This window comes from Podarcis bocagei (assembly GCF_964188305.1).
Source record: "Podarcis bocagei genome assembly, chromosome: 1".
Lineage (NCBI taxonomy): Eukaryota > Metazoa > Chordata > Lepidosauria > Squamata > Lacertidae > Podarcis > Podarcis bocagei.
In genome coordinates, this window is record NC_138125.1 from 54,927,276 (window position 1) to 54,940,723 (window position 13,448).

General features: G+C 40.6%; 1 protein-coding gene across 3 annotated transcripts in view; it reads right to left on the bottom strand.

Annotated features, from left to right (window-relative positions):
- Positions 1 to 13,448, bottom strand: part of EXT2 (exostosin glycosyltransferase 2) — an 83,045-nt gene that overhangs the window by 33,962 nt on the left and 35,635 nt on the right. For all 3 annotated transcript variants that reach the window (XR_014000942.1, XM_081164672.1, XM_081164671.1), the window contains one exon: positions 4,785 to 4,916. Coding sequence is in view for 2 of the 3 variants with exons in the window: in XM_081164672.1 (XP_081020798.1) it covers positions 4,785 to 4,916 (132 nt within the window). In the remaining variant the exon portion in view is untranslated. The remainder of the gene's footprint in view (positions 1 to 4,784; positions 4,917 to 13,448) is intronic.

Sequence of the window (13,448 nt, forward strand, 5' to 3'; positions counted from 1 at the left end):
GACGGGGTGCCTACTCATATGTAAGTTGTTCTTTGGCTCTTGTCTTCCACTGTTCATCTGTTAATCATTACATGTACATACAGTGGTACCTTGGTTTATAAACTTAATCCGTTCCAGAAGTTTGTTCTTAAACCGAGGCACACTTTCCTTAAAGAGGCCCCCCGCCACCAGTGCCCTTCCACCGTTCGGATTCCGTTCTTTGACCGAGGTAAAGTTTGCAAACCAGGACACTACTTCCGGTTCTGCGGAGTTCATAAACCGAATCGTTCGTAAACAGGGCTGTTCTTAAACCGAGGTACCACTGTACTACAAATGCAGCACAGGAACAAATGATGGGCAGGGCAGACAAATGACAAATGAAACAAAGCAATCAAAAGCTTCCTTTAAGTAATCTCTAATCAGTTGCTGGAGCTCCAGCACTACAGCTTTGATTCATGGCTATGGCAAATGAGGCAAATTGCCTGACCCTATTTACTACTGATCCCAGTAGGTTTGCCTTCAAAATGAACAATATCATAAAAGCAACATTTTATTTTTTGATACTAGTACTATGATGGAAATTCTTATAGTACATTTAACATCCAGCACATTTCTAAGTCTAGATAAAGAAATGTAGCATCTAGGCAGCTGTGCCACTTTGTTGAAAGGAGCCCACTGTGTAATTGAGACACTGGTAAAGAATGGCTGAGCTAGAATATGTTCTGCTACTCTGACATCCAACAGTGAATGCCCCCACCTCAAAAATAATCAAGTTTCCTTAGTTGAGAGTAACATTTCAAAAGGGCATTTAGGCATTGCTGAAGCACCATTAAGAGCCAACCCCCTGCTGCCTGCCTGAAAAGTGTGTCTACAGTCTGGGACCTCTTGACCTCACTTTCGGCAGGAAATTGGGCAAATTCAAACCTCCATGATTTACTTGAGTCTTACAAACTTCTGTTGGAGAAAGGCAAACAATGCAGGTAATTAACTCAACAGAAGCCTAATTAAATCCCTATTATAGAAGCAGGGCATGAAATTGATGGTGACATAAGGATGGTTCTTCCCAACAATAGAAAACGCATCAGTCAACATTTGTTTCAGGTGCATCCAGGCCTTGTATTGGAGATCGCCAACTGATCTCTCTCACTCTCTCACACACACTCCCCACAACTGGTACTGATGGTGTAATCATCCATCACTTTCTTTGACAAAGTGCTGACACTCAGCCATGGCTCAGACAATTCTAACTCACTCCCCACCCCCAGCTGCCGGCTTCCCAACGCTCAACCAGCTAATATTCATTACAGGAGCCACAGTAATTAACCCAAGACTGATAGGGTATTTATCGTGAATCAGTTTTATGTACAAGCCATATCCAGTTGCAAGTGTCAACTCTGCAATGCAACAGGGCTCTCACATTGCTCAGTCTGGCATTCCTGGCTGTTTGACAGCGGTCTCCTTTCCGCAGACAGCAAAAGAAGCCAAAGCACTGGAATCCAGAACCTGAGTGGGAGGCTGGGAAACTGGCCTAACTTTTGGTGATTTTTTTTTAAAGGAACATCTCCACAAGAAGCGACTCATTTGTGTCAGACTGCCATTTAGCAAAAAAAAACCCCAAAAAACATTTTAAAGTTTCCATTTGCTACTGGAGAATTTATTTCCTTTGCTTTGGCTAAGTGAACTTTCTTCTTCTTTAACTGCATGCAGTATTAAAACTATTTTAAGACTCAGTAAAGAAAGAAGTAAGTTATCCCCCCCCCCACAAAAAAGATCCTGATGGAATTCACTTCTCTTGAGATATGAAGGACTCTGAACCTCACCCCACATGGAAAGAGAAAAACTTCATAAGGGTGGGGGATTATCTTATGAGTAATAAGTGAGAATGACTGATTTCCCAATGATTAGTGTATAATCATTTATAGTGTTTGTTTCTGAAAGCAAAAACTATACAGTGGTACCTCGGGTTACATACGCTTCAGGTTACACATGCTTCAGGTTACAGACTCCGCTAACCCAGAAATAGTACCTCGGGTTAAGAACTTTGCTTCAGGATGAGAACAGAAATCGTGCTCCAGCGGCCCAGCGGCAGCAGGAAGCCCCATTAGCTAAAGTGGTGCTTCAGGTTAAGAGCAGACCTCCGGAATGAATTACGTACTTAACCCGAGGTACTACTGTAGTTTATTTATATTTCAGGCTATAAATGGTCAGAAAGACAAAGTTCAGTAAAAAAAAAAAACTCTACAATTCTAGAACAAGTTTTCTACTACCCTTATCCATGACAAAATAAAAATTGAACTAAGGTGCAATGGTATTTTGTGCATTGCTATTGCTGAGTCTACGCATACAAGAAATGGGAGCCTTAAAAAAGAAGTCACCCGTAGAGTATGGATTTTATGCCCCTTTAATTTGGTTTGAGATCTCTCCATGACTGAGAGTTTCCATGTTTTGTTAAACCAACCTGTAATAGGTAGCAAATCTACATTTTTTTCATTTACCACTAACAGAAACTTAGCAGCTGTTAGCAACGACAAAATTAGCTTCTACCTAAATGTTGGCATGGCCTTGACATCTAAGCACCATGGTGTCTGTGCATTTTTAACAGTTTCTGTATTTACTCCATTAATTTTAGGGGCAGGTTTCTCCAAAGGTAAGTCATAATTCACACAACGACTACGCCTGTTACTTAGTCCAAAAAGACTAGGATCTACAAAGATCTGTTGGCCAGTCCAAAAGAAAAACCCTGTGCTATTTTAATAGCTGTTCATTGAGGTGTCTCTCAGGTCTGACAAGTTACTCATGTGAAAGGAAATATATTCTCCTCAAATAAGCAGGTAAGTGTCCAGCTACGGAAACACTTGAACATTTCCAAAATTTTAACTGATACGTTGAAGTGTCAAGTGATCTGAAACTAAAATGGTTCAATACAGTTTTCTTTAAGTGAACATTTTTTGGGCTACATCTGTGCCAAAACCTTCAATCAAGCTGCATATAGCTATAAAGTGTATGGTCTTAAGAGGCTTTTGTCGTTACCTTGTCCTACATTTTGTAGGACAGATAGCATAAAATTTCACCTGGAAACATTTCTGAAAGATATTCAGCTGATGCACTGTAAAATCTTTTCCAAACAGTATGTTTGGTAAGTTAAAGTACTCATGGCAACAAGCATAGCTTTAGTTTTTATATAAAATGCTTTTCTCAGACCACTGCTAACACGATGGCTCAATATAATAATACAGTATTGACATCCATCATCATGACATCTAAACCCACTGGACACTAATAAAACTCATGGATGTTTTCTGTTTTTTGTTTTTTAAAAAACCCTCTCAAGATCAGTCCTTTGAGAAAAGCAGGAGTGTTTTTCAAAACCTACTATACTTAACTTTACACGACTAAGGCAAACTGCTTAGACTAGAACAGACAATATATTAGGGACGTTACATTTGACATGAGGTAGGAGAATATATGACAGGTTCAGCTGTTCGGGTATGTGAATCTGTAGTGTGTATAGCATGGATTTGGTACTAATTCCTTGTGTTTGGATAAGTGAATTTTTGTATAACAAGCATTTAGATAGCAGTATCTTTGTGTAATCGGCTCTCCCTGAGGAGCTCAGAGCAACTGACTTATTGGTCCCAAGCAATCTTTCCCCAAGATGGCTTATACTAGAAGAGCTGCTTAGTTTCAGCAGTAGAACCTTCATACCATTCTCTGCACTAGCTGCTCTCTCACTCTAACTTACACATGAGCCATTCCTTGAACTATTTATCTGTTGTTTTATTTAGTAGGGCATCTCTTTTCCTGTCTCACAGCCAAGTTGCTCTCTAGCAGTCAGTCACAGAGAAAATGGAGGTCTGCTGAGAAAGTACATTTATTGCTCTGCATACAGCAGGTCTCCTGGCGATTATTAAAATAGTGGTGGTTAAACTACAATTTATGACACCCCTTTTGAGAACACTGAAACAGCAATGACAAAACAGAGCCATACATTTTGTACCATGGTGCTCAAAAGGTGGCACACGAGTACTCCCTAAACATGCAATAAACTGACAAATATGAACACTCCCTTGACTCTGCAAGTGTCATAGGGGTAGTAAACCAATAAATAAAAATTCTCAGTTAAAAGGATGAGGGGAGTCACAGGTATTGTTTTGTTACACACTGGATTGTATCCAATGGAGTGCAAGAGGACTTCAACTTGCACAACAAGACTTCTGCTTTCATTTCCTCCCTGCTGTAGCACCCCCAAAATCTACTCTGGAGAGTCCCTCTGGAGTAGAAGCTTGTAAGATGTCCTAACTTCTTTATTGGAGATTAGTTTCAGCTTCCACATTTTGCAATGTAATCATGGAATAGCACCAAAATTCAGCAATAATAATCAGTTTCTATTGTCAGACACAGCATGCCTACTGAACACACAGCAATCACTCATTTGCCATCCTGAGTCCAACATTTACTATTCTCAGTCAAAAAGCTTTCCCAGTCCCTTTCTTGGAAGTGCCTCTGCTAACAAGTAGTTCAAATTTCTTAAAGCAGAAATGTGTGCACTTATCTTAAGAACTGTTTGCAATGGCCCAAACTAGACTTCTAACATACAACAATAGCTTAAGACTCCCATTTTAAGAGAGAAAGAAAAATAGCGTAGCAAGCTAATACACAAATATTTCCCTTTAGGCTATATTTTGGACAAAGTTAAGTGAAATTTGTGTTTAACAGAAAATATAAAATATCAGCAGATCACAATGGGAGTCTGTTTTTGAAGAGGCCCAGCATATTAAATTTAATAGAAATATAGCTCTACTTACAATTGCTGGGGGATCATTCCATTCTTCATATGATGTGGCAGCATATGGGTAGATCCTGTCATTGATAATCTTGAGGGTTGCCAAAGCAATAGCTTTCATTGATTGAAAGTAAGCTTCCCAGAACCATCTTGCCTGCAAAGAATAATGAATAGTATTTTCACAACATATTTATGTCAGACAGAAATATCAAATATCTCTATATGGTTGAAACATATATGTGTCACATGCAACTGTCACTAAGAAACTGAATCTAGGATGGGGTTTTGAAGACTAAAGCAGATCTGGTTCTCAATGACTCCACCATGTTATACAGAAGTTTCTCCTGACAGTGGGCTGTTTCAGCCCAGACTGATCCCACAGAGTGATGCCATATACACATAGATTCACTAAATCACCACAGCTGTCCAACCTGGAGCCCTCCAGATGTTTCTGATGCCAACTGTCATCAGCCCCAGACAGCATGGCTGAAGATCAGGAAAGATGGGATGTGTGCCCCAAACATCTACAGGGCATTAGACTGGGGAGGCCTACTATATACACATCATCCATGCACATTTAAAACTAGTGTGCCAGCTGCACCTATTCCTGGAGCCGTCCAATCTGACTACAATGATGCACACCTTAGTTACATCCATTCATTCATCCTTAGTTACATGCTGTTTGGATTAATGCAATGTGCTTTCAAAAAGTGTTTGGAAACTTCAGTGGATCCAAGATGCTGTGTCCAAATAGCTGACCCAAGCCAGTTACAAGGAAAAGAGAATACCATTGTGACAACAGCTGCACTGGCTACTGGTTCATTTTTGGTCACAATTCAAAGTGCTGGCTATGAACTATAAAGCCGTACATATCACCCAATATGAGCCTGGCTGGGCTTTAAAATCTTCTACGGAGGCCACCTTCACAGGCAGGTTTGCCATGCACCTAATTATAGACAGCAATTTTGGAATCACTGGTGAGCCTCCTTAGGGAGGATATGGCATGGCAGGAAAACATGGCCAAAAAGATTGATCAGACTTGCCTTTCTTGTTCTTTAGACAGTAAACACATAATGGCAGTGTACCTAAAAAGCAGGAGAGGCAATGGGTCTGGCCCTATTTTATCTTATTTATTTGCTTGTTATTAAATAAAGTGTATATACTGCTTGATATATTCAGAAGTGCAAGCTGGATTTAGAAGAGGCAGAGGAACAAGAGACCAAATTGCAAACATGCGCTGGATTATGGAGAAAGCTAGAGAGTTCCAGAAAGACATCTACTTCTGCTTCATTGACTATGCAAAAGCCTTTGACTGTGTCGACCACAGCAAACTATGGCAAGTTCTTAAAGAAATGGGAGTGCCTGATCACCTCACCTGTCTCCTGAGAAATCTCTATGTGGGACAAGAAGCTACAGTTAGAACTGGATATGGAACAACTGATTGGTTCAAAATTGGGAAAGGAGTACAACAAGGCTGTATATTGTCCCCCTGCTTATTTAACTTATATGCAGAATTCATCATGCGAAAGGCTGGGCTGGATGAATCCCAAGCCGGAATTAAGATCGCTGGAAGAAATATCAACAACCTCAGATATGCAGATGACACAACCTTGATGGCAGAAAGTGAGGAGGAATTAAAGAACCTTTTAATGAGGGTGAAAGAGGAGAGTGCAAAATATGGTCTGAAGCTCAACATCAAAAAAACGAAGATCATGGCCACTGGTCCCATCACCTCCTGGCAAATAGAAGGGGAAGAAATGGAGGCAGTGAGAGATTTTACTTTCTTGGGCTCCATGATCATTGCAGATGGTGACAGCAGTCACGAAATTAAAAGACGCCTGCTCCTTGGGAGAAAGGCGATGGCAAATCTAGACAACATCTTAAAAAGTAGAGACATCACCTTACCAACAAAGGTCCGTATAGTTAAAGCTATGGTTTTCCCAGTAGTGATGTATGGAAGTGAGAGCTGGACCATAAAGAAGGCTGATCGCCAAAGAATTGATGCTTTTGAATTATGGTGCTGGAGGAGACTCTTGAGAGTCCCATAGACTGCAAGAAGATCAAACGCATCCATTCTTAAGGAAATCAGACCTGAGCTGAGGCTCCAATACTTTGGCCACCTCATGAGATGAGAAGACTCCCTGGAAAAGACCCTGATGCTGGGAAAGATGGAGGGCACAAGGAGAAGGGGACGACAGAGGACGAGATGGTTGGACAGTGTTCTCAAAGCTACAAACATGAGCCTGACCAAACTGCGGGAGGCAGTGGAAGACAGGAGTGCCTGGCGTGCTATGGTCCATGGGGTCACAAAGAGTCGGACACGACTAAACGACTAAACAACAACAACAAATATACTGCTTGACAGCAAAAGCAAAAACAAAAAACCTCAAAACAGTTTACTGTTTCCTGATAATAAATACACTGTAGAAAAAGCTATTCCTATTCTAGCCCTTTAGAAACAATGGCTACTGGTGCCACATAATGCAAGAAGCCAAATCCAAACTACAGAACTCAAAATGCAAGGATGTACACAGAGAACACATTGTCTTGTTATCATTTTAAATTCACTGCCAATTATCAGAATATTTTTCCAGAAAAAGAGGTGCCGGAACTCACCATGAACACCTCCCTGCTTCTCTTATAATGGCAATGGCGCCCACCCAAGAGGTGCCAGAACTGAGTTCCAGCGGGTTCTGGCTGAAAAAAGCCCTGAGAACAGGCAATTGGTGGCTTTTTAAAAATGTAATTAATTCATTCCTTGCTTCTCATACAGAACTGCAACAAAACAAATTCGTAAGGACTTGGGAATCAAATTGATTCTGAAAACTATCAACCCCAAAGGAAACATACTTTGCCAATAATCATATCTCAAGTGGTCTGGCCTTACAGAAGTTATTTTCTCCACTTAATTGTTTCTGCAGAGATCTCCAACACAGTTAAGTGTCCAGAAGGCACTTAAATTTAAAGACCTCCCCAAGGCCCAGTATCAGCCAGGAGGAATATCTGCATGTGTTTGTGTAGGACAGCCAGCCAGCAAGGAAAACAGTGTTTTTTCCCTCAACTGCATTGACTGTGCATAAAAGACAAAGGCATAACACAGCTGGTCATGAGTTTCTGATGCTTATCAGGTTGACTTCCTAACTGTGAAGAAAAACCAGCAACACAAATATAGTCATGGTGAAATAACAGAATTAAACACAACTTATGAAATTATGCAGTTGTACTGTGTGGCTGAAGACTCTCACTGCTATGTACAAATAAATTATTGTGCTTGAACAGATAAAGTGGTCTCTGTATTACAATAAGCTTTCAAGCAGGACAGAGAATGCTTAGTGTCTATTAAATACAGAGTGCTTTTCTGTGCCTGCAAAATGGAACAAACCCATTATCCTTTACAAGTTGTCGGTTCCAAGTCCCATATAAAAAGAACAAGCTCCAACTAGAAGATTCTGAAGATGTAGTTTCTGAGACAAATACATGGATTCCCATAGCCAAGTTGTCAGTTAGTTATGAAAAACAGGGTTGACATTCACTCTGAGTGCACTTTTCATTGCAGAATTCATACAGAAATAGACCTACAACACAGTGCTGGTTTGTCAGTTGCACAGTAGTATGCAATGTCCCTAAATTTCAGCCCCTTATCATTTACAGTTTTCTTTCCATTAGTAAAAAGTGCTGGAGGCAAAAAAAATTCCACTAATGGGGCACCGCCCCACCCTCAACCAATGTTAATGTATTGGGAGGGAGAATTGTCCCCGATGATATTTCACAGCAAAGATTGACCCAGAGAAGCAGACCTGAATTTTTGTAACATTGCACCACACTAGGACACACAAATTCAACTTGGGGTAAAACAACCTGTCTGTTAGATTCTTAGTTTCTGTTTAAGAATTAATGTGTTAGCTAACATGTCCCATGGTTTTTCAAGCAAAAATTGCTCCAGGGAAGCAGATTAAAGTGATATTCTCCTGACACAACACACATGGCTTGTGACAGATGTTCTATAGGTCTGGTTCAGACACAACACTAAGTCTAACATGGTGGGTTATCTGAAAAAAATTGTATCTGCTCCACACAAGCGACAAGATGTAGCCAGGGTTTGTGCTTGGCTAACGTCTGGGTTTATTTGGTTCTGGGTGTGTGTGCGTAAGTATAAGCCCAGGTAGCCAAACCATGTCTTAGCTCCAAAGAGCATAGAAGCAGGACTGAGGAGAAACCAAGTGGTTGTGATTTTTATTCCACGTACTGCATACTAGCTTGTTCATGCTTAGTCATGGTTTGGCTTAGTATGACAGGCAAACTGCACCACAGGGGATGTCAAGCTTTAGGTAGAAAACTACCCCATAAATCTGTATATGGTATGGCCATTTTTTTGTTTTCCTTCCTTCAGTTAATATGTGTATCCTAGTTAATATGTGTCCTTAGCTTAGGCTTCTAAGTAGGAAATCATCAGGAGAACTGTAAGATACTTTAATAGTTCCTGCATGATGAGAACAATTAAACTAGCTTATGTGCTGCTTTCAAAATGCACAATTAATTTTCACAGGCATTTGGCCTGATTCAACAGGGCTCTTCTTATGTTCCTATCTGTATACTCCATATTCTTTCCATATTCTTTCTTTTCCAGGAAAAAAACTGATTAGCATGGCTAGTCAGTCATCCAGTACTGTCCAATACACAACATTACTAAGCAAGCACAACAGGAAATTCTTCTGCTTAAGAAGAAATGCCCCTTCCCTATTTCATCAAAGAAAGCTTTGATTCCCCCCCCCCCCCGCAGTGCACGTAATTTAAAAACTTAGACGAAAAGGAAACACAGGTAATTGGCACTATCACATGGCACAACTTTTTTTGGCTGATTTGATTTTAAATCAGAGAGACAGATTAAATTGAGTGATTCTAGATACAAAAGTCCTCTCCATCAGAGAGTTTGCACTAGCCAAAACATGACAATTCAGCTGTGGGTACTGCCCTGTAGAATAAGGTGTCAGGCCAGAGTTTCTGAGTTGAACTTCTCTGCACTTTTGCTGCTGTTGTTCTGGCACCTTAGCCCTATTTTATCACTACCTGTCAACCAGCTGCAGCTGTTTGGCTATTAAACCTGCCTCATTTGGTAATCCATGCAGACTTTGCATGCGGAGACAAAGGTATTTCTGCAATGAGGCTGTGTTCTTAAAGCTCCACACTGGACTATTTATTTCTCCTGCTTTTCATCCTCACCTGCCCCCTGGAATTTCCCTCAAATCAATTTATTAGGTGGTCACAGATCCATTCTGTTCTAATCCGTTTCATATCATGGAGATCCAGAACCTACTAGAATTCTGGTCTTCACTAATTTTTTTAGTTTGTGACAACATCCTAGAAGAACTAGTAGATATGCAGTATTAGACATCCAAGTTGTGACCGTCTATGAGCCAGATCCATCATAGCTCAACCTCTTTAGTATTTTACAGACCAGGCAAAATCACTTTGCTGAAATGTGGTTTTAGCTGCTTTCAAGAACAGCTGCTGTTGTGATGTTTTTGGAGTGGATGTCCTTTATTACTGTAGTGTAATTTTTGGTTCTTACAAAAGAATGGTGGTTTTTATAAAGTAAATTAACAAACAAGCTCAGGATTGAGGGATGCACAGGAATAAACAGCAGAGGCAAAACTAACTTGCCTATTAATGCAATTTGTATTTGTTATGTAAAGGAATGATGCACTTAATTTATAACACTCTTCTGTTTATAACTTTAGTTAAACCATTCAAACCTGATAAATAATTTCATCTCCTATACTATCCATCTGTTTCATCTTTTCCCTCTAAGTTATCTTTTCCTTTCTCTGGGTTTCATCCAGAAAAGGCAGACCACAACTCCACTTGCACAATGGGGTTTGCAGGTTCCTATCTGTTCCCCACTGTAGTGTACCCCATAAAGAGCTGCTTTTAGGGTCCAGGGATCATATGGGATAGTGTGGGATAAGGCACAAGGGGCTGAAGTGGGACATGGAAGCAACAGAATCCAGGAACCCTGTGTTGCATTGCTGTAGTGCCTCTCCACTGGCACAAGACATTTTGGGTTCAATAAAGTATGTTTAAATGCATCTGTGCAACTATAAGGCCTATGTGATTGGGGTGGCCTTGGAGTTGCAATAGACTCTTATAAATCTTATTTGAATAAAATTTCAAAAAGGTATGTGGGCCTTCATGAGTTTATACATGACATCAGGTTTGGGGCAGATGGATGGAGTTCAGGGGGAATGGCCTAGCAGGCAAAATGAGGAGATATGGAAGGCCAATTTTGATCCATGTGCGTTAGGTCCCCCTCCCATTGGTTTACAAACAAATGTTAGTGTTAGCGTCTCATGTGCTCAGCTGCACCAAGATGCATTTATTGAGAAGAGCAGGATCAATTTATTCCACATGCATGCACGCCTCCACTTGAGGAAGGAAACGTCTGTACATGTACCTCATAAATATTGGAAATATTGGAACTTTCCACACTCCCTAAACAAGGTAGTATAACACAAACTAAGGCCAGACTTAGTTTTAGCACAACAATATGCTAGTAAGAGAAGTTGAAGTGTATGGTAGATATTTAGAAGAATATTTTTGCCAGGATCAAGCAGGAATGTAGCATTTGCAGAAATCTACACATTGAAACTAATAACCATAGATACTAGCCTTCGCCATGTTTTGGACTACAACTCCCATCATGCCTGACCATTGGCTATGATGGTGGAGGCTGATGGGAGTTGGTGACCTCCCAGTTGTTTTGGACTCCCTAGCAGGGGAAAGTTGATTTAGACAAAAATGCTATTTTCCTTACAAATGCACATGCTTAACTACCTATCCCCCCCCCCCAGGCCTGCACAGCATCAAGTTATATACTACAGTTTATTGCCATAGCATGAGCAAAACTTGCTGTTAGCATAATTAGAGATGCTTCATCATACTGCACAATGACAAACGTCTTAATATGAAAAAAATAATACTGGCAAATGCACAAAAAGGCAGTATTAATGAAAACAGATTAATCACATGGGGGCTACATCAGCAGGGGAAAACTTTTGGCTTGCATCAATCACCTAGACCAAAGTTCTAGTCGGAAAAGAGAAAAACCAGCCAAGAGAAAGGGAGAAGGACTTGGAAGAAAGCAATAAAAGTTAATTGCCTAACCTAACGGTCAGGCGCCATAGCATTGCAAGTTGTTGCCCCACTGCAAGAGTCAAGTGTTCCCAGAGTGCCACACTTCACACCGTTTATGAGGTCCTGAAGTGCTACCATTTTCATGTTGGCAGAGGTTACTTTAATGGCTTTCTTTTGGAAAAGCTTTATAGAAACCAACACATCTTTTACTACCTTCAGGTAAGCAAAACAGAGGTGACTGTTCTAACAGTACTGCAATTATCCCTAATTTTATACTGGTCTTTGTCCTTTATTAAACTTTTAGTCTTTGCAAAGCCAACTCCCTCCACCCAGACTCGGTTTCAGCTTCTGGCCATAAATTTTCACAAGCTTCAACTTATCAACATATCCACTGCCATTAACAGTACATCTGTACCTGATGCAAATCTAAACCTGATATCCTATGAAATACTGCAAACGTGCATTAAGTTGTATTAATACAAGTCCCGCTGATTTCACAATTTTTTCATGTGGGAGGCAAGCCACATAAATGCACACTGCATCAGATTGCTCTCACAAGGATTGGGGACCCTCCAGAGCAGATTTGGGGGGGGCTCACAGAGGGGAGGAGAAGAAGGGAAAGTCCTATTCCATGAACTCCACTTACACAGTATTGGATAAAACCTATTTCATTACATGTTTATTTTATTTTATTTATTTCATAAAACTTATCACTGTTTGACTGTAAAAAACCCCTCAAAGTAGTTCCACAGTGATCCACTGAAACTTGATAACAAGCTAATAGAAACTGAAGGAAGACGCTTTCCACTCCAAAAAAAAGTAACTTAGAGGATTGTATTAGGCCAGTTTGTAGGTTACTTTCCAAATAAAATTATTTAAGTGGTATGAGTCTTGGAGTGAACACCCTCACACTCAACTCTAGGAAAGAGTAAAAAGTGAACAGGATATACGGTGTTTATCTGACATGATACTTCCTTGAACTTTTTTAATAAAAACAAACACAAAATTTTGCACCGACAGACTGGGTGAGCAAGGGATGCTTCATTCAAAACAAACACAGTACAGCCCAGCTAACTTATTACCTGGTGTGGACATTGAGGTGGAAAGAACATGAGAACCCAAGATTCATACCAAGTAGAGATTTGACATCCCCTCCCCACAAAAAAGGAAACTGTGTTTCCGTGCGCTGCTCTGGTTCACCAGAAGCAGCGTAGTCATGCTGGCCGCATGAAGCTGTCTGCATACAAATGCCGGCTTCCTCGGCCTATAGAGCGAGATGAGCGTGCAACGCTAGAGTCGTCCGCGACTGGACCTAACTGTCAGGGGTACCTTTACCCCACAAAGAAGTAACGAGTAAACAGGCCTGGCAATGATTGACTGCTGTATAAATGCTTTTTAAAGCATTTAAAACAGGACAGGGAGAAAAGGAACTTTGTATTGACATTCTACCCTGCTGGTGAACTCCCCCATGGTATCTTAGTTGGCGCCTATCCAAGAATATTGAGATCATCGAGCCACCAACTGACCCCATGATCTTTATGGTACTTTAATGTCA